Source organism: Excalfactoria chinensis, chromosome 1 (assembly GCF_039878825.1).
Source record: "Excalfactoria chinensis isolate bCotChi1 chromosome 1, bCotChi1.hap2, whole genome shotgun sequence".
Classification (NCBI taxonomy): Eukaryota; Metazoa; Chordata; class Aves; order Galliformes; family Phasianidae; genus Excalfactoria; species Excalfactoria chinensis.
Window position 1 is genome coordinate 45,941,315 of NC_092825.1, and position 22,279 is coordinate 45,963,593.

Here is a 22,279-nt window from a genome sequence, read left to right on the forward strand (position 1 = left end):
TGGGTAGATTCCTTTACTGCCTTCCAGCAATGGATTTGAAGCAAATCAGACCACCTTGGATTAGCTTCAGGAGTTTCTGAAACCCCAGCTATGTGGTGATGTATTATCTGAGGTCACACACACACTTTGCAGTCTCCCCAGACATCAAACCCACATACATACATTTCTCTATTCTGTGTAGGCATGCGGAGGGGGAACTGTAAGCTGCAGATGGCTGAATATAGTATTGCCAGGTCCGGGCCATGTCTAAAATTAGTTTTCCAGAACCTTCAGTCCAGTCCAAAGCATAACAGGACAGGTTTAAAGCTTAGCAAATAGTAAATTACAGTGAGTTCAACAAGACTTGAAGGTATGAACACGGATTACATCCATGAACCTCCGCAGGTAGCAAGGCGAACTCACATCTTCATCTTCAATTTCTTCCCACTTCCCTCTCCTCTGTTTCCTCCTGCCCATATCCCAGGCTATAAGGCTGAGCTTGAAGCTAATCACATTTCTAGAACTTTGGATTTGCAAAGACAAATGCTGATTTTGGACACCACTAACTTTAAAATGCCAAAAGGCATCTGAAAGTAATTGCATGTAAAAAGAAGCCCAAGCACGTAACTCACTGAAATTCATGCTGTTCAACCATATCTCTCAAAAGTACAGACAGGGTACAAACATTTGCAGAAGGAAGAACTCCCATACTTGCAGATCACAGGTCAGTGTTGTGCAATGCAAAGCAATTATTTACTCTGCGGCTGCAGAACCAACTTCCACACAGTATAGTGATTGCTGCAGGCACCTGAACTAGCTCAGAGATCTACGCAGAGGCAGAATGGAGCTTGGCATGGACTAATTGACTTGGCTTTTCAGAGAGACTGGTGCCAGTGTCCAAACTAAGCTGGGTGTATCTACATGTACACACAGCCATTCCCTTAAATGTTATACCCAGAGTGGACAAGGGAGAAGAAACAACATGATTTGGGCCACAAAGGTTAGAAGAAATATAATACTTTCCAAACTGACAAGAGCTGCTTCAGTGTGTGATGCCCAGGCTTCAGGGCATATCTACACTGCACAATGGTGCTGTCATATTTAGAGATTTGAGTGTTTCTGAGCTGGTGCCTCCTATCTAACACCAAGAAGAGCTTTGCAGAGATCTGTTGGGTCATACATAGCATAGCTATATGGTATGATGCTATGCATCAGCTAATTAGCAGAAGGTCTCTGCAGAACACAGCATCTCACAGCAGGAGACAACGTGTTGTTTTCTAAAGAAATGCTGAAAAGTCACAACATACTCTCCCCTTCAGAATCTCTACTCACTTAAAAAAACAACCTGCCTTTATGTGACTCCTGATAGCTTCATATGTATTAAGTATATTTATCCTGTTTAATCATTCCGGTGATGACTCAACAGAGCAGCAGAAAACACCCTTTTTCACTAAGCCTGGCTGGAAAGGAAACTGATAAACGCAATGGGCAATTTTGGTGATTCAATGGCTTGCAGACAACAAAAAGCCAACGTACAGAAGAGGAAAACACGACAGTGACACCTGCTAATATGTCAGTAGATCACAGAGACAAAGAAAGAGCAGAAAGCACCATGGACAACCTCACAGATCAAAGAGGAGACTTTCATTTCAGCCCCCAGCTTTCAGGCAATACAAAATTGCATTCTGCTTTTCAGTCCACCAGTCCCTCTATCTGCCTAATACGATTTGTAGTGAGAGGTCACAGCACACAAAACAGTCCATCACATTTACAGTATTCCATGATTCATCATGACAAATGAACAAAGATGCTGTGTTCTCTGCATCCACTTCTCATGACAACTACTACCTGGATTCTCCCTCTCATACTGCAAAGGAATCAACCTGCCCCAGGATATTATATGGAAAACATTGGAGAATGACAGCTGAGCAGGTCAGAGGGCACATGGCTAATTGCAGATACTGCACCTCCCAGCTCTTCCCATGTCTAATTATCCGGGTTGCTTAGCTACACACTAAAATTCTAGCTGGGATGATAAAGGAAGATCTAGTAATCAGAGTGCTGTCCTAGAAGTTGTTCCGCCACAGGCATCCTCTGTGACCTTAAACAGGCATCTTAACACTGTTTCTGCAGAACATCTGAAACTGGATCAGACAATCAGATGCTTATTCAAATAGTGTTTCCATGGGTTTTATATTTAATTTAATCTCCTGATGGAGATGCCTAGGCTCTCTATTCAGTGTGCACAAGAGAGAATGAGATCCAAAACAGTCAGCAGACAGTCACCAATGAGATGCCAATGAGCAGGATGATAACATAAGTCCCTTTTCTTTGAAGTAAATCAGATGCTTAAGACATCTGAGGACTTTAAATGACTCCAGAATAAAGCAGGAGTTTAACACAATTGTATGTCTTAACTCTCTCTAGATCTAGTTCTCCAGACCTCTCCACACTTCCTTCTCTCCTCTGATTCAGGTGTAGCAGAAAACAGAAGGACACTCAGTATTTAGACAACAGGTGTCATGGAAACTTTCCAGTTGGGTTACACAACCATCACTTATGAAGGAACACCCACTTATGCATTGCTGGTTCCTGGAACAGAACCTGGGCCCTTCTAGGTTTAAATACAACAATCCCCAATACTTGCACTAAGAACCAACTTGCCACCTACGGACCCATTCGTGTACAGACTCTCCAAGGAGTTCAACACTGTAATAAGAGCAAATCTGTTGTGCATCAAAGGGCACACTCAGATTTTTGCATTATGCCTTCACCATGCCTTTATTTTGTGCTGGCTTCCTCCTCATATGATATGGATGCTTTCCAAAGGAGTGACAGTAGTGACATTCAATGCTCACAGCAACCCAAGTGCCACCACCAGCACAACTCCCCTTGGCCAGGTTCCCAGCCAACACCGCCCATGGCATTGAAGCAACAGCCTACCAAAAATTATTCTGGTGCTCAGAGGTTCTTTGCAACCCCTCTTTTGTAAGGCTAGCCCATCCCTTCTCCTTACCTGTTGAGCATGTTGGACTGGTAAATCCTTTTCTCCTGGGTGTTGTAACAGCTGCTCTTGGGCTCGGGGATGAAGCTGTGTTCAGACAGCATATCAGAAGCAGCCGTGGTGATTATGGCTATTCCATCCCTCACTCTAGCAGGAAGACCGTAGTCCCATTCATCATATGAGACAGAAATGAGCCCGGTGGGGAACTCGGATGGCACTGTGTCTGTATCCCCTGCCACCAGGCTGGGCACGATCCACGTGTAACCATAGCCTGTCAGACCCACAGAGTTGGCCACCTCAAAAATGTAGGTGGCCTCTTCCTTGGTGCAGTAGAGGAGAATAACAGGGCTTTGGAGCTTTTTGAGCTGGTTCTGGATCTTTGAGTCTCCATCATCCAGGGACATGTCCAACAGGAGGACCTCCTCCAGTTCCCAACCCACAAAGCTGTGCTCAATGGTACTGCGGATCTTGTTGACAAAGTCCTGGTAACCAGGGAAGTAAGTAGTGACAATGGAGAAGATGTACCAGTCATATTCTTCCATGATGTTGAGCATGACTGAAGCTTGCTGTTCTATTGATGGGCCAAACTGGAAGAACATGGATGACTCATCCTAGGAAAGGAAGTCAAAGAGAAAGAGAAAACAAGAATAGGTCAAAGGAAAAAGACAACGTTCCTAGTCAACTCATTGAGCATGGAGGGGGAGGTATACAGTTAGAATCTTGCACTTCATGTCTTGGCCACATTTTAAGGATTTTTAACAAAGTGAAGCAAGTGGGAAGGAAGTAAAAGCCTTTTTATGACCAGCTGTCCTTAATTTATTTTTAAAGGCATGTTGCTGAAATTACTTACATGCTTCAAATGTTAGGCATGATTTGAACAGATAGAGAACAAGTGGTGCACAAATGAGGCCAGAAAGAGAATATATGCAGAATAGACTATGTTTGAACAAATTAACAGCTTTAATACCAGGATTATCACAACACTGTATGTAGGATAAAGTGGGCACAAGGTAGCTTTGATTTTTTTGCTTGTTTGTTTAAATTAATTTATTTATTTTTTAGCTTGGGACAGTACTCCAGCTTAATATCCAGACTGAAATGCAACTATATTCGGCACAGTTGTTGGACACAAACAAATCTGAGAACCTCTACTGCAAGTTCCTCTCAAAACAAGCAGTAGCATAGAGTACTACAACTGTGAAGACTCATTCCAGAATAATATTTTTTTCAGCCTCAGTATGTTTTATATCTAAACCATCTAGGGTTTTGTTTATGTCATATTTTATAGAAGTGTTCATTCATTGCCTTCTACCATATCAGGTTCATCTTTTTAAGAACCAAAATGTGCACCATTTTATAATTTTCAAGACTCCAAAGGCATTTTGCACAGATCATCTTTTCAATGGCATAGTGTAAGCCTTTTTCGTCTTAAGTTTTCACAAGATACCATCATTCCAATATTTGAAAGATTCAGTAAAATCCAAATCCCTACTTTTGCCAAGTCTTGATAGAAAGGAATGGGAAAAAAAAATAAAATAAAAAATAAAATAAAGAAAAAAATCCTAATATGCTCTCGTACAATATGATATCTGTCATTTAAAACCAACTGCAAACTCCCACTAATTTTTACAGGATAGGATTTGATCAGAAACAGTAGAGGCAGAATTACTGTTATCTTTCTGCAGATATTCACAATAAGGAAGTTCTCCAAATCCAGTCACCACATCCAAAGAGATAACAACAGTCCCATCTTCTTCCCTGCCAAAAAAGCTGAACCAGAATTCCAAAAAGAAGTAGTCAGGAGTTTTATATTAGGAGAACTCCTTGTGTAAACACCCCAAAATGTTATCTCAAGACATTCTCAGCTGTAACACTATAATTTGATGAAAAGTACAACAATGATAGCAGAGTAACAAAGCCCTAGGCTGCAGCAAGTGAGGATAAGCCCAAATGCAGCAGCCATAAACACAGAAACAAAGGAAGAAGCCTGCTTACCCTTAGAAAACCTCAAACACACAAGGATCTCCAGAAAGCTACCCTTGCCTCCACTGTATGCCCTTACATTAAATCTGGGAAGGGCTGGATCCTGGCTCCATGCCTTCCAGTCACTCAGTTGCATTGTTTGCAGCTGAGCTCCCCTGGGTTGGCCCTGCTTTCCCACCAGGTGCTCAGTCACTGTTTCAAGAGCATTTTCATGACACCAACTTTCTACCAAATTCACTCTCTGACAGTTTGGCAGGTAAAGCTGGTTTTCCACAATGGTGTCAGTTAATCAGGAGTCCATCTGTTCATCCATCCCTCCTTTGCTCGTGCTTTTTATTACCTATTGCTATTTTTTCTATCTGTAAAAATACGCTAAATCTCAGCAACTCCAGGAAAAACAAAACAAAACAAAACAACAACAAAAAAAAAAAAACAAAAGCAAACAAAAAACAAAACAAAACAAAAACCTCTGATCTTCCAACCAGCCTCGTTTCTTTTTCCTGAACTTCCAGAGGGCCACATCCTATTCAAAGTTCTTGCTCTCAAGCCTTTCCTATGAGTTCTGGTGATTAAACTCTATTCACTTCCCCCACCCACTCATGAAAGTGCTCTTATGGCTGTTCTTCACTCACTAGAAAAATAAACGTACACAAAGAGAAAAGAGAGAAAAGAAAAAGAAAAAAAGAAATTGGAGACAGGAGCAGCAACTGCGCCTTGCGTTCTGTGGAAAATAGTTCAAGTTTTCTGATCACTGGAATTCACACCTCTCCCCTCCTACAATTGTGCTCAGGAAAAATAAATAAATAAATAAACAAATAAAGAGATACAATTTATCTTTGAAGCTTACAGAGACAATCAGGAATTCCAGATGAAAGATTAAATAACTGTCACAGCACTTGCCTGATATTGAAGACAGCCTGAACAATCATCCTCAACACCCTTCATTGCACTGTGCCTTTGCAAACCACCTGTAGCAAACTGATTGCTACACTATGAGTGATAACTACGTTTTTTATATATTAATTCAACAAAAGATTTTCTATTTTTATGCATAGGAATCTCTGTATTGACAGCAAATTTCCAGTTTCAATCAGAGAGGCTAAGAGTTGAAGGACCTGGCTACTGAATTCTAGAAAGATTTGACATACAGGATCTAGAATTCTGGATGCTTTCCTTGGTGATCAAGAAGGGACATGAGATGGCAAATCCAATAGTTATTTCAAGGCAGCACACTCAGGACATGCATGCAGAGGCGTTACTATATGTGGTAGCAAGGTGCAGGAGGTACTGCCATCCCTGTGATTCAAAACCCCATCAGACGCTCCAGCTAAAGCACATGCTGACAGTTCATTCCACATGACTGCACAGCACAGTTGAAGGAAATTCAGTCTCAGACATTCAGGCAGAAAATTCAGCACTCCTCACTAACCAGAGCATAGCAGAGCATCAAATATCAATACACAAAACAGGCAGCTTTACTAAAACCGAACTTAACAATTCACCTCTACCAAGAAATACATACATCCCTCCTCAAATCAAAGAGCACAAACTATTTGGCCGTGCATGTGATAACTGCTATTACACAACTGCCTATGTCTTTATTACAGAAGCTATAAGAAGATGCAACTTCTGTTCAAAATGAAAGCATTCAGGAGGTGCAAGCCAGCCCAAATTTTGGCTTGGCAAGATATTTTTTGGCACTTAATCACCCCAATACTTGGGCCAGCCAACTGTTCTTCATTCCCTAACCAACTCAGCACTCAGAAGACAACAAGAAAAAGAGGGGGTGATGAAGAAAGGACACACAACAATGAGGAAGAAAGTGTTCCTCTCACAATAAATCAGGAGAAGTGCTGATGGAGCTCAACGAGAATCTCAGTGAGTGCATTTTAGGAAGAAAAAAAGAAAAAAAAAAAAAAGAAAAAAGCAAACAAAGAAAAATGACCTCTCTCATTTTTTACCACACATAATGGAAAATAAGGGAAAAAGACAAGGTACCTGAACTGACAGAGAACCATGGGGCTGTCAGAGCAGGAATTTGATTTCACTGTGGTATTGCGGTGAAAGACTTTAGATTAGGAGACAGACCTACATTTTTTTATCTAAAGGTTCATTAGTGCTTTATTAGTTTAAAATAAAAAAAGAATGTTTTGTCCCTCCAGGCATTTAAAGTTTCAGAAAGCACCGCAAGCTCCTATTTTAATACTGCAGAAATTTCATACTTCACCCTCCCCTTTTTCACCTTGGAGCAGCCAAAACGTGATTCACCACTGCTACTAAAAGACATATTTAAGTTTGGAATAGGGATAGCTTGAGTTAGAAGAGGTTCTTATGCTGTGTATCACCCAGGTGAAATACAATCTCATGACTACCTGAAAAAGGCTTGTTTTCATCCTACAGCCCTTCACCCGTAAACTTGGGCTCCCCATAGCGAGCTGTTTCAAGAGAAAATTAAGATGCGGGTGTCCCTCACCCAGTCTGGGGGAAGAGAGGCTCCATTACAGGATCTCAGTGCCTCCAGAGATCCTACTACTCCCCCACTGTCACCCTGTGAGGTCAGGGAGCCGTAGTTTGCAGAGCAGAGCTGGAGGAGGAGCTGATCAATTGACACAGCACCACTCCCGAGCTGACAGATGGCTTCCCACAGAAAATCTGCTCAAGTTTGCCGCTGCTGGGACAAGTATTGCCTCCCCCTCCAGAGTGTTTAACCCCTTAGGGTAGAAGGCTGGATTGCACTCTGTGCAAAGACACTCATCCAGAGGACTGCCCTTGGAGACAGTTCCTACATGGGTGGAGGAGGGATTTGCAGAAATGGCACAAGATTCAAGGAGTTACCAAGTATTACTGCCACAACTTGGAAGCTGTTGAGTACCTTTTGTTCCTCGATGGTAGGTCCGCAAAGGTGTTGCATGGGGAGCTAGGCACAGCCTCACTCTGGACCTGGGCCTGGACCTGTGCCCAGGCCCAGGTCATTGGCCTCTGGCTAAGATGTAGACCACTCTGAGAAGCCCTCCTGCATCTGCAACAGTTGAAACCAAGCTCTGCCCTTTAGCAAACAGTTTACCTTATCTGTGACAGGTCACAGAGAGGTTCCCAAATTGCTTTTCTTCCAAGTTCCTTCCTAACAGCCTCTCTGGATTCCCCAGGCAAGCAAAAGCAATTATTGCCTTGCAAATATCTTTCTATCGAGAGCAAAACTCCTCAGTAGGTAGAAAACTTGACAACATTTCTAAAGCAGAGGACATGCAGAACCACTAAGAAGAGCTGCCGTGGGTCATGTACAACTGCTGACTTAGGAAATGAGGAGACGGACATTTTATTTCTCTAAGTCTCCTCCGTGCAGGCAATGCAAATGTAACCTGGTTCTGTGTCATGCTGAGTTGACATGATGGCTGAGCCTTGAACAGATTTTTGGTACCAGTGGGCAAGTCATTCAGCAAGTTTAGTGCATGTGCCAGACCCCACAAGAGCCAGGTGTGTCAAGCTATATGCAAGGAATGTGAGTGAGGAGCATGTCAGGAGCATGTGTTTGCTTTTCATATTTGGAAATATATATATTCTTTTATTACTATTATTATTATTATTATTATTGTTGTTGTTATTGTTATTATTATTATTATTATTATTATTATTATTATTATTATTATTATTATTATTATTATTATTTTACCCCAAATGCCCTTGGCTATCTTTGCACAGGTGCAAAAGAAATGCAATTTTTACTGCTCTGGGAGTTGCTCCCTTGTGCTAGGCTTCAAGAAACATCAGTATACCTTAATGGCAGGGGTTGGAACTAAATGATTTTTAAGGTGCCTTCCAAACCAGGCCATTATATGATTTTACGATTCTATACCTAACCCCATTTGCTGATGTACTAATAAGGATTCTGTATAGCCATAATTTATTGACTGGGGTCAGCCCAGTTCTTCCTTTCCAGGGCCCCAGTTATGATCCTCATGACTCAGGCCACTATCCCTTTCCAAAACTCTGTTCTCATTTTCCTGATTTAGAAGAAAAGCTGTTCGTGTGTCTTTAGTACTGTCTTGATTTGCAAAATTCCTCTATGACCTGCAGACAAATCACATAGAACTGCATCTTGTTTAGACTTCAGCCCTGCCTACCACAGATTTTGTAGGAGCAAAAAGGAGTAAGCAAGAACCAAATAACTTCTGGGAAAACACAGACCTTAATTTCCCTTCCTTCTTTGCTTGAAAATTGAGACACAAATGTGTACCTATTTGTCACAGTCCTGGTGGGATACCTGATTCACTGGGAGTTTTATTGTTCGTGATGGAAAATGCTGCAACAGTTCAAAGTCTTATAATTAAATTTTCTATATTTCTGAGTCCGTTTGTTATAACAAATCTGACAGGAAATCAGAATCTTTGTTGCTTAAGTGTTCATTTACTTCTGTTTATTCTTACCACAAATGCATCACTGCCTCAGGCTAGCCTGGAGACAGAATCTTCTGCTTATTTGTTTTTTCTCCTCACATTTAATTTTTTTATTTAGTTTTCAACAACTCAATACAATAAAACTCTGTTTTTAATACTGTGTGCTGCCTCACCCTGTGAGTCCTTTCCTTGAGTGCTTGCAGCAGGGTGTGTGAGAACACAATGACACAATGCCCCCATGGAGGGACTGGGTTCTAGAACATCATCCAACACACATATATACACATGTCCACAAAAACACATACTCGCAACAAAACCTACTCAAAGTAAAGTTGCAGCATGTTAGAATGTGTCATTTGTTGATGTCACTCTTTTAGTTGATGCCACTCTTTTAGTTGATACTATTTAGTGGGATTTCAAAACTCTACTGTCTTACTGCAATAGATTCCCTGGGTTGTTACTGATATTGGCTTGTTCAGCAGATGGAGAAGATGACCTCATGCAATCCTTTCCCAGTGCTCTGATTCTCAGATGAGCAAATCATTTTTGGTGTAAATCTTCAGAGCTGCTCTGGGAACATGCTGTCAATGGGAAGTCTGAATTTGTTAGATGCATAAATGTGGTTTATATAACCACATTATTTATCAGTTCCCTCACTTGTTCTAGTAATAACTACAGAATGCACTGTCCTTATTAGATGGAAGGACATATCTCAAAGATGGTATTATAGAGAAGTGATTATAAAAGCTGGTGGATGGCTAAAAAAGAGAAACACTTTTATGTGTCCCCACTGATGGAAAGGCAGGCAGGACAGCGTGGCCACTGTGCACTCATGTGGCATACAACAAGCCAACATACTAAAAGACATTACAAGAAAGAGGAAGGAAAATTAAGATTGTTATAGCTGGAAAAAGCATGTTTCAGGGACAGACAACACATAACAAGAAGAAACCAGGCTTCACTTTTTCCACTGCTGACACGACGATTTGAAACTTGTCAAGGCAAAAATAAAGCCCAGACTGACAAGGTATCAAAAGGTCTTGACCAGCTGAATGCTGTACAGATCCAGTTATAGCATGACTAATTAGTAGAGGGCTAGAAGAACCCTTTATTACAGGTGAGCATTCTGCTGTCATACTCCCTGTGAGGAGGGTCTTCCAAGTGGCCAAGAAAAGGGTCTGCAGTACTTAGGAGAATGTTGCTGACTCTCTAGGACTTCTCTGGCAGCAGTCATCCCTTGTGGCTGCTGAGAATTACCGCAATAAGAAATCTAGAGTTGCTAGTGAAGCTCAGTTTTGATACCTTGATAACGGGTAACCAAGATTCACATATATAGTGACATTAACTGTATACTTAAGTATCATCATATACACAGCTTCCAATCATGATTTGGGCATTAATCTCTTAGTAATAGTGAAAACTGGTTTGCTGCCAAACTCTAGCCCAGGGACAACTGTGCAAGTACTTTAGGCTCCAAGGAGCTCCTGAAAGCCATAATAAAAAGGTTTTTGATTAAGGATGACTCAAGGGCTGAAAACAGCTAAGTTTCTCTTTACTACATGCAGTTCATAAAAAAACAAGAGAGTCAAGCAGATAAGGATCATTGCCCAGTGTACAGAGTTCTAAAACAACCCCAAAGGCTGTTTGTCAAAGGTGGAACGTCCATTATCTATAAATTTTATACACAATCACTGGTCAAAGCAGACCAGTACATGATGGTATTCCACACCAGCTTCTCAGAGCATCACATATGGATGCCAGCACTTTTCCACAGAGGGGAGATAACAGTTAGCAAGCTGCCAGGATAAACAATTTTCACACTGGGCCTGTTGCCTTTCCATTTTCACCTCTGTATGTGTGTGCTTCCTTATTTGATGAGCTTACATATAAGGGATTAAACCACTGGTCACTCTGGAGAGATTCCCCTTATGCCACATAACTACCACACTAGGTAGTACAGGCCTAGTTCCCTGTCTCTTAGCTCAGCCAAAACCACTAATTGGCTTAATATCCTGATATGGCTGACCCATAACAGTTAGAGAAAAGTCAGACTGCCCCATTACTCATCCATCCAATTACATCATGGTGTTTGCCTAGGGATTCTTTTCTGGCTGCCTTACCCTCCAGACTAAGGACTGAATTTTGACTGCAAGCTGAATGGTATGTCATTGGTATAGCCATATCAATCAATCGAAGCCATAAAACTATTCAGCACTCTTAAAAAAGTCCAGTCACAGTATTTGGCAAGATGTCATTGAATAAATTTTGCAAATGAACTATCTGAGATGAAATACTATTTCTTTTTATCATTTCTAAATTAGCTGCTCTTCCATTTCATCAAATATTCCTTTGGTCTCTTATTATGAGCAAACCTGATTATGAGCTGAACTTCCAAAGGTTCACAGAGTCTATTTAGATAAGCCCTGAAAGTTCAGCGATGTGCCCAGTGCCATCTGAGCCTCTCAGGAAATGAAGGTCTCCTCTCACAGCAGCCCAGCTGTGTACTATACCCAGAGTGTGCCTGTGAAGGCCTTTGTTCCTCTTATCAATCATGACATACCAATGCTTTCCTTTCTTGCAAATTCTGCAATGCTCATTTAGGCAGTAATGTTTAGTGGGAAAATCTGTTGGTTCCTCTGTGTCCTCACAAGTAGCACCTGGAGCACTGATGATCGGATAGAGAAGTCAGCTGTGCCCATGCTCTGAGCTGGATGCACCACAGCCAAAGTAAAGTAGTCACTATAAGGTAAAGTTGACCAGGACTTAATCTTTTCTTAGAGATTGTCATTGTTAACCATTTTAGATCACTTTTAGGGTCCAAAAGAGTTTACACACCCTTTGGATCAGAGCTGGCTTGCCTCCGTTAGGTTAGAGTGCAGTGTGAGCAAGCAGTTGAAAGTAAAGCTTGTGTCGACGTGCCCTTCAGTCTCCTTACGCTGTGGAGCAGTAGAAAGCTTCAGCCTTTATAAAATGGAGGCAAAATCAAGAGGGGAGATCTGACTAGATTACAGAGACTACAGATTTCCCATTGCCCCATACCTAGCTACCTCTTCTTCAGGAGAGACATAATTAAGGCTCTAAACACTTAGAAAGAGAGAGAGAGAGAACAAGAGTTCCAGCCCCCACTGCTTTGGTTCCAGTTCAGCACCAGTGTTTCCCTAGCAACCACACACACGTAATATAGCCACGGCCATAAGCTCCTTAGAGCTGATGCTGGATGCTGGCAGCCACAGAAGATGGCATTGCATTGCTCCCTGCAGTACTGCACAGGGTATGGCATGTCCACTGGTGTCAAAACTGTTACAGCTGGGGCTGGGCATTGTTACCTCCATCCACCCACCTCACTTTCTCTGGTAGCCTGCTGGGACTACAGAGATGCTCAGGAAGAGGAGTCCTGACAGAGTACCCACATGGACCTCTTGTGCTGAGTGACCAATGGGAGCCTGCAGGGACATCTTAGGGGTGCTCACCTATGTGGTTGTTCTTTCACTGTCTTTGAGGTAAGGAAATGGGCAGTTTTTGAGGCTCCTTGGAGATAAGATCTTGGGTAAGATTGTACCCTTTTTCTTCTTAATCCACTTTAACCCACATGACCAGGAAGAGCTCTGATCCCTCTCAAAAGCAACAAAGGCCAATCAACACTTTCACTTCCCCCCAACACAGAGAGAGTGTGATCTAAAGCTTCAGAGTTAGGAGACTGCAGGACTCTGAGGCAGTCCATCCTAAATCTACAGACAAAGAAATGACACTGCCTCTTCCTTGCAGAAATCAAGACATCCCTTCATCGTTCTGCACACCCAGGCCTCCTCCTCCAGGTAGTTCTGACTGCTTCTATGCTTCTTAGCTCCATTTTCCACCATGGTGGGAGAGGGACATAAGGAGTATATATGCTCCTTTGAGTCCCTGTTACTATTTCCCTGTATTCATGTACTATTCTTACCTGGGAATTCAATCCCACACATACAGCAAGGTTTATTTGGTTAGCCAAGGCCATTGGCTTCTTGCCTTGAGACTGCCCTGAGAGTCAGGAAGAAGGGAAGCTGGACTCCCAGTCCACCTTTTCTCTTACTTAGCCTAGAAGTAATCATTCAGCCATTTCATACAGCATCCTGAGATGGTGAGGATCTACTCTACTCTTCACTTCATCCTCCAAATTAGATCCTATCACTTTGGTAAGGAGGTGCTGCTGGCTCAGAGCACACCTCCTCCCTGCCCTGAGCTGCCCCCAACATGACTCACTCCAGCTCACTCCAACCTGTGTTTTACACCAGTGGCTGGAATGTCAAACCCAGCCATGCACAAGGCAAACAAACAAACAACAACAACAACAAAAACAACCGCTCAGTATGGTGTGTTTTAAGAGGGTTTTTATCACCTTCCTCATGCTGCCAAGATAGTATAAAAAGAGCCTAGGAATAACATGAAGAAACAGTATCCTGGTCCATTTTAGTTCAGACATCCTGCTGGTAAGCAGTTGCTTCACTAGCTCATTGTGTGCATGTCTGCAGCAGGAAACAAGAAGCCTTGAGATGGCTCTAAGGCATCCATGCATCAGCACTGAGTGGACACTCCACCTCATATCCAGTACAAAAGGAGAGCTAACTAGTTCTAATCCTGGCCTGCACTGCCCCAGCGTCAGTCTTTCTGTTTTTTTAATCTAGATGAGGACTCTCTAATAGAATCATAGAATCATTAAGGTTGGAATGATCACTAAGATCATCTAGTCCAACCACCAACCCATCACCACCATAACCCACTAAACCATGTTGCTCAATGCAACATCTATTTATTTTTTTCTTGAAAACTTCTGGGGACGGTGACTCCACCACCTTCCTGGGCAGCCTCTAAGCCTAAAAAGAAGAACCAGAAGTAAATTCCTGAACCATAGGGCCTGGACTCTGAATTCAAACCCTGTTTCAAAAAGCAACGGTATCACTAAAGTGCATTATAAGAATTCTTACCCTAACAAGCTATATGAATTTCAATATGCAAACCCCATTTGTAATGCTTGAAGGCCTGATCCCCATCAACATAGGTTGTGGCTAAAGCTAGTTACCCCTTGTGCTCTAGGATGGATGAAAGCATGGCAGCACCTATCTTCTCCCTGTCTAGTTCTCCTTCCTAGTCATCCAGTGAGCAGTATCTGTGACAGAAATCTGCTGTCATGCCTGTCTTGCTCACCTAATTGATTCACAAAGTTTTAAACAATTATTGATTCTCCTCCTACCCACTGTGTAGACTTTAAGACCAATAAAGCACATGGAGTTATTTACAAAGATATTAGAAAGGAAAGAATCTCCCTCCCTAAATGTTCTGCTTGAGCTCCCATCTATTAAGTCTCAGAACTTCACTGGGAGGCTTCCTACCGCTTTTCAGACAAATATATGAAGTCCCCTGCATGCTCAAACATCCATCCAAACATTTGCAGGATGTTCTGCCAGATTCACATCTGCTGAATTACTGCTTCCTATTATTTTGTTTTGGGATCACAGCTCTTTAGTTCCTTTTCTTTGTCCTGATGATTAACAACAATTTGCCATACACCTTGCTGTTATAAGAGTGAGACAGAAATTGTCACAAACCAGCTATTTTAGGAAAAGCCATTTCTGAACTCCAGTGAATTGGAATTTCATTATTTGTAAAGGAGTGGATCACAGGAGATCTGCAGAGGTAAAGCTTGCAATCTCCTCACAGTTCCAGGAACACTTCATGTGCACAGTTGCTACAGTGATTGGTGCTGGAAGGGCCATTTTATCTATCTCCATGCTCTAAGCAGATGAACATTGACACACTTCATAGTTCAATGAAGAGGATTTAACGAGGGAAGCAGTTCATCTGACTTTGCAATAAGGATGCTGTGAGTTTCAGTTCTGCATTTCTCTTTTTCTTTTCTCTTGGGCAACAAACGTCAACGAGCTCGTTTCCAGTCAGCTTAACTCTGTGCCAGAGTGCACATAATTAAATCGAATCATAGAATCATAGAATAACCAAGGTTGGAAAAGACCTACAGGATCACCCAGTCCAACCATCCATCACCAATAGTTCTCACTAAACCATGTCCCTCAGCACAACGTCCAAAGATTCCTTGAACACCTCCAGGGTCAGTGACTCCACCACCTCCCTGACAGCCCATCCCACTGCCTGACCACTCTTTCAGAGAAGTAGTATTTCCTAATGTCCAGCCTGAACCTCCCCTGGTGCAGCTTGAAGCCATTCTCTCTAATCCTAACATCAGTTACACAAGAGAAGAGGCTGACCCCCAGCTCACAACTGCCCTTCAGGAAGTTATAGTGAGCAGTAAGGTCTCCCCTGAGCCTCTTCTCCAGACTGAAATGGGATTGTTCAGGAGCTCCTTCAGCCACTCCTCATAAGGCCTGTGCTCCAGACCCCTCACCAGCTTTGCTGCCCTGACTTACCGAAATCTTAATAGAAGGTGCAACCTATATATTCCATGCATTTGACAAAACGCAAAAACAGCAGCATAATAAGTGAGGTGCTTCTTTTGCACATTAAGTTTTTCTATTTATATTAGGTTTTGTACTTTAAACAAAACCGAGGCGGGGCTTCAACTGCCATATCTTTTTCAAGATCACACATGCACACAAGGCAATGAGGTTTCTGTTGAAGTTCAGCACAGCAGAGAAAAGGATTGATGGAACAGCAAAAGAATTTGCCTCTGCTGACCGTTAATAATAAAAATAACAAAAGCATCTGTGAGAATGAAAGCCAGGGTGAGATGTGTAAAGTATAGAAATAATTCTTTGACTGATTCAAAGGCAAAGCCAATGCATCTTGTTTTCCTGTGTCTCCTGTTGTCTGTCCTCTTTCTTAACAACACACTCCAGCACAACAGGGGAGTGGGAAGTAGATGGAAGCATCAGCAGGAGCTACAGTAAGCTGGGGAGAAACAAGCTATTCAGTTTGAACATTGCCCGGCTAGGGTCTGTGATAAAAGATGAACAAATAAGATACGAGAAGGGAAAGAAAAAGCCATATCCAGCAATGCACATCCTGCAAGCAAAGAGCCGTTGGCCGTGATGCTTTGTCTTTTCCTTCCACTTTGTCTCTTTCTGTCTCATTGTTTCCCATTGTCCTGTACAGAGGCTGCCTCCAGGTTCTCTAGTGCATGTGGGTATACAGAGAGCGGGAAACAGGCACATGCACGTAGGCAACTCACATGCATGAATAGCTCCAGATAGGCAAACTGCCTCATCTCCAGTGTGCCTGTTCCACTCCAACTCAGGCCAGTAGTGCCTGGAGAGGGTTACCATTTGACAGTGATTCCTATGAAATGAGGTGATGGCGCAGTCTAGCCTTATTGAGAATCAGCATCTACATCACCGCACAGGCATTCACAGTTAATTAAGCCTCTGGTTAGTACTGTCAGAGAGAAGGCAAGGATTACGCAGGCTGCTTCACTACACAGCCTGGCCACACCCCAGCTTAATGCCTTTAAATTATGAGGAAAAGGATCACAAACACGCATTTAATAGACCTTATTCTGCCTAACAAAGTACTGTTCTTCAGGACTCATCTTTTATGGTTATCTGACTTCAGGGTATCCTTTCTGAGACTCCTGCATGTTATGAAGAAGTGCTTTTTCTCCTTTTCATGCAAAACCTCTGAAGTACTGTAGCTTCCTGAGAAGTGCTCTGCTGAAAACCCTTTCCTTCAGGTCTGGTGGCTAGTGAAAGAAACTCAACCTCTTCATTATCTTGATGGACATTGAATATGTACATCTCTACACTATGCACCCATCTGCACTGGGCAGGAGCTTGCATCAGCAGCTGTGCACCCTTCATCTCAGAGGACATCCTTCTCTTCTATGTGATAAGAGTGGAAGAAACAAAAAAGTATGTATATTCATCATTTTGGAACCAGCACTCTTTAATTCATGCAGCCTTGCAGAATTAGTATGTTTGGTGAATGAAATACTTAGCATGGGAGATATCAATCCAGTGTTCTACAGCTGATTTGATGTGTCCAGCTGCTCTTACTTTGTTTTACAGTAATGGCCAGCTAAACATAAGCCAGCAGTGTGCCCAGGTGGCCAAGAAGACCAATGGCAGCCTGGCCTGGATCAGAAGTAGTGTGGCCAGTAGAACCAGGGAATTGATTGCTCCCACTGGTGAAACCACAGCTCAATTATTGTGTTCAGTTTGGATCTCTCACTACAAGAAATGAATATTGAGTTGATCAATTATGTGCAGAGGAGTGCAGCAAAGCTGGTGAGAGGGCTTGAAAACAAGATATGAAAAGTGGCTGAGGAAACTGGCATTGTTCACTTTGCAGAAGGTGAAGCTTAAGGGAGACCTCATCTCTCTCTACAGCTATATGAAGGAAGGTTGCAGTAAACTCAGACACTTTCCTCAGTGACAAGTAATAAGCTGATAGTTTCAAGTTGAAGTAGTGGAGGCTTAGATTAGATATCAGGAAGAGTTTTTTTCACATAAAGAGGGGTCAAGCATTAGAACAGGCTGCCCAGGCAAGTGGTGGAGTAGCCATCTTTGGAGGTATTTAAAATATTTAGCAGCTAGGGACATGGTTTGGTGATGGACTTGTAGCACTAGGTGAATGGTTAAACTTGATGACGTTAAGGACCTTTGCCAACCTAAACAGTTCTGTGATTTTATTCTCAGAGCTGCTAATAGATCTCTTTCTTCTATCACTCATCAGGCTAATCCCACTAACTTCAAAGTCTAATCTTCTCTATAGGTGGAAGTGAGAGTTTGGTCAGCCTCCTCGTGCATGCAGCAGTAGGTTATAAATACAGCCCCTGTATTCATCAGTGAGAAAATGCTGATATTCCTCATCAGCCTTCTTTCCTGTAGAATCTCTCATTCTAGTGCACTCCTAGGATATCCAAGAAAGGAAGAAAATGTAACGTTTTTATGCATTTTCATGCTTTAAAACATAAGTACTCCATCCACATATAGATGGCTGAGAGTCCTAAGTCTCCTTTATGAGGGGCACAAGTTCCCCTTCAGTTCCTCCTGCTGAGTGAGACTTTGCACAGCCCATTACATATTCTCCTACTTCACTGCTATGCAGCAAGCAAATTCTTGGGTCCTCAGAAGACTTTTATTTCACTCCATTAGTACCAGCATCTCTGTTTCAGAAGAGATAAATGCTACAAGCCCTCCTGGCTTTGGACTCAGTCCTTCTCAGGGCTCCTCTGAACAGGGCAGTTTACTTCCTTATGCAAGGTCAGTTGTATGAGTTGGACATCAACAGAGAAAGACCTATCCTCCAGGCACACTGACGGCAACATTTTAAAAGCACAAAGCGATGCTGCCCAACAGTTTATCATCTAAAGTAAAGATGAACAACATTTCAGATAGAAACAGCAGGAAGACTGCTCACAATTCCCCCTTCTGGGATTTAGACAGAAGATGCAAACCAGCCCTATTTAAGGTGAGTCTTGGTAAAGAACTTTTCAGGACTGTGAGTGGGCTGCCCTCTCCAACCTACAGCTTGCACCAAACTACCACCTCAGAGTATAACATCACTGTTCATTCCTTATGAACTCTGAAATTAGACTACTGCTTCTTGAAGCACCTAGAGATTTTGCTATAGCTTCTAGTTTCTCCCTGTAGTGTTCTACTCCAGGTATTGAATGGGCTAGGTATTACAACTGAAAAGACTTTCATTTAGCAACTTTTTCTTATGAGTAGATGTACTCAAAGCAGAGGATATATGCTTGATGGGATCTGTTTGCTCCCCCATATTCGCATAAACTGTGGGTTTTTTTTATCACACTGTATGACTGTTTCAACTTCCCAGCAGCATCCTCACATTTCCAGAGCTCTTAAAGGCATGCCTGGATTGTTTAATGTCACAGTCCCATGTCAGAGATGCCAGAGCTAAGCCTGGTCAGCCTAGTAAACCCTCACAGAATATCAGTTCCCTGCAGAAGTATTAGCTTAGATCCATAAAGAAGAAGAGTGGTGCCAGTACAGCCCCTGAGCTAAATTTGTAATGACATGATTGTACCACCCCTCAAGTTAGCCATCTGGTGTTGCCCAAGTGCCTACACTGTGCTATACAGCAATGCACTCCACTTGGGCACCCAGCATCTCAGGACGTTTCCCGCTACAGCTGCCACAGCACTTATGCCTGCTGCCAACTTCTCAGGCCCCTTGTGCCCCTCCGCCTCAGCAGAGGTTACTCTCCACTCCATGGGGAGCAGGAAACATCTCAACTGCAGTCTCTCTAACTCACCTGGGACCCTTCTCCTGTGTCTCTCAGACCAATGGATTTTCTCCCTAGTAGCTCCTTGCCCAGCAGTGGCCGAGCCAGGCTTAGGAAAGCAAGAGGCCAAGAGGACAGCAGACATCATGTTCATGTCCACATTAATGTGCTTCCTGATTACGAATCCAACTTTGTTCCCATGGCAACATGCAGAGCTGCGGTAGCACAGTGCCTTCATGGCCGTACTGTGTACCACTAAATCCTCATGCTGACAACACTGGCCACCGCTGCGTCCTTCTAGAAGTGACCCGTGTGGCACCCACAGCTCATTCAGCTCCTATGCTTCTCAAGGCCCAGAAGATCTGGGCCTGGAACCTGAGGGTAAAGCAGGGAGAAGTGCACTGGCCATGGCTGAATGTTTCTCCAGGCCTCCAGCAGTCAGAAAAAGTCCCTGCTGGCTTAGAGCTCAATCATGAGCAGGACTGAATTGCTTGTCATTTCTCGACCATTTCTACCATATGTCTTAAGGGTTGTCTACAGACAAGGAATGATTGGGAAAATTAATCCAAATTAACTAAAGTTGTGAGTTTAGCATGAATTCATTAAATCACATTAGCCTTGAATGGACACAGTTCTTCCAAATTAAAGCAACCCTTAGAAGAAAATTGAACTAAACTGAATTAAAGTCCTTTTAATTCTGAAGAACAGAGTGCCTGCATGGGTTTTGATGTAATTAAGGAACAGCAATCTGGAAAGGATGCCCCAGCCCTGCTCTTCCAGACAGCCTCTCCTTATTACTCTTTTCAGGAACCTGTCATGCTTTTGCTGAAGAGGAGTTATGCTCCCTGCTTTCCTTGCACTGTTTGGAAGCTGGGGCAGAATCGCTCTGTACTGATGAGTTTCTGCTGGAGCCTGTTCCTGACCAGTTAATATGCAGTTGCTCTTTAAGTTAAAGAGCTCTCCTACTGCCTATGTGTTTTCCCCTGTTCATGTTTTAGTGGAAGGCAGTGTTTTATATTCCTCCATCCTGCCTTTTGCCATATTAGGCAAGCCACACAGTCTTTGTCTCCTCTTGTAATACATGTTCTCCCTTCTCTGATTAACCAGGTACTTTTCTGGCTTATTTTTACTTTAATTGGGATAACTGGAATTATACATAGAATTTTACCCAGAGGAAATTACAGTAGAACCTTTCATATTGATACTGATACTTCTCTGCCTTGGCAGGAAATATCCTGCCTGGTCCCTAGGAGAATAACTGCCTTTTATGCTGATTCTCGTATCGAAAGCTCAGTCATCACACCAGTAAATAATACTCCCACTTTTTCTCTTCTCCATTTGCTTCCAACTGATTATTGCATTGTTTTGGGGATCAATTAGTAGAAGTAAAGAGTTTTCCCACACAGGCCAGCAGACTGTGCAAAGTCACCCAGACCAGACAGAAGAAATAGAAGTATGTTAGTGGTTCACTCTACTAACAGTTTTCCCTGCTCAAGTCCTTCAGAACTAGCATGGGTTCCACTACATGGATCCAAATCAAGCACTGTAGATCCTTCTACCTGCACATCTTTGGATTTTACACGAATGCTTTTCAAACTACTTTTATTGCCATAGTCTTCAAAGCTATCCATTCTCTCTAAGTGTTCAACATTCCACTTTGCATTGATTATACTGCTCATAAACAAGCATAAATGTCCTCATGAACCTAGTTCTTCACACTTCTACAACCATAAGCCAGAGCCAGTAATTTGGAAATGCTTAACGTTCTCAGGTTTAGAAAGCTTCAGATTCAGAATGAGACTACATTTCATTTCTGATGTGGGGGGTGAGAACAAGGGATTCAGGTCTGAAATAGGTAACTAGTCAAAGCAAGATAATCGGGTCCCCCATCCAGGCAGGCATTACCCCTTACAGGACATAAGCGCACTTATAGTGGGTATCACATAAATGCAGCCAGTTAAAAAAATAAAAATAAAAATAAAAAACAGTCTTCATATAATAACAATCGAGGCTGGGGACTATATTACTATTGGAAATCATGGCACTGAGCAGCAGAAAGAAGCAAAGAGGTAAATTATTGGGTTCTTACTCAACACACCATTATTGCCATTTAGCAGGGACCAGGTTACTTTGGTGTAAAATTAGACTTTTGTCCTAGTAATTTAGGCCCTTTAAAAATTTTTATTCATATTTATTCCTGTGTACAAGTTCTACCTGCATATTCGTGAATGGAAATGTGCAAAAACTTGCAGAAGCATATATCTTCCATGTTTATATGCAGGTATTCAAGCCAGAAGTCCTTGTGTGCTCATTCAACAAGGGAACAGAAACAATACCAAATAGAGCTCTCTGACCAACCATAATTAAGTAATGCAGCGTGTATCAATCCACAGAGTAAATATTTTCCAAAAAGTTCACTGAGTAAGTTCAAATAAATTTGAGGAAATTATGATCTGCACAATTGATATTCCATGAGCCCAAAAAAGAAGCTAAATTCACTGAATAAATTATGTGTTGTGAATTAGTCCCCCAGCTCTAGCAATTACTATGGCTGGATTATTAAAGTGGATGGATAATTTAGCATCAATAGTACTATTTTTTTATTATTATGGGTATTTAGATAATAATACTCAGTTTTTCTATAGCACTGTTCAAAATAAATCAAATGTCAGTGTTCCCCTCTTTTTCTACTAAAGTAGAAAACAAACTTCCTGGTGCGTACCAGCTC

The 22,279-nt window shown here is 42.3% G+C and overlaps 1 protein-coding gene across 4 annotated transcripts in view; it reads right to left on the bottom strand.

The window, feature by feature from the left end:
* GRIN2B (glutamate ionotropic receptor NMDA type subunit 2B) overlaps positions 1–22,279 on the bottom strand; it is a 220,667-nt gene that overhangs the window by 132,957 nt on the left and 65,431 nt on the right. For 3 of the 4 annotated variants that reach the window (XM_072335356.1, XM_072335347.1, XM_072335338.1), the window contains exon 4: positions 2,996–3,594. In XM_072335356.1, coding sequence (XP_072191457.1) covers positions 2,996–3,594 — 599 coding nt within the window. Of the gene's footprint in view, positions 1–2,991; positions 3,595–22,279 lie in introns of those variants that run through there. The other variant, XM_072335367.1, reaches the window with a different exon arrangement.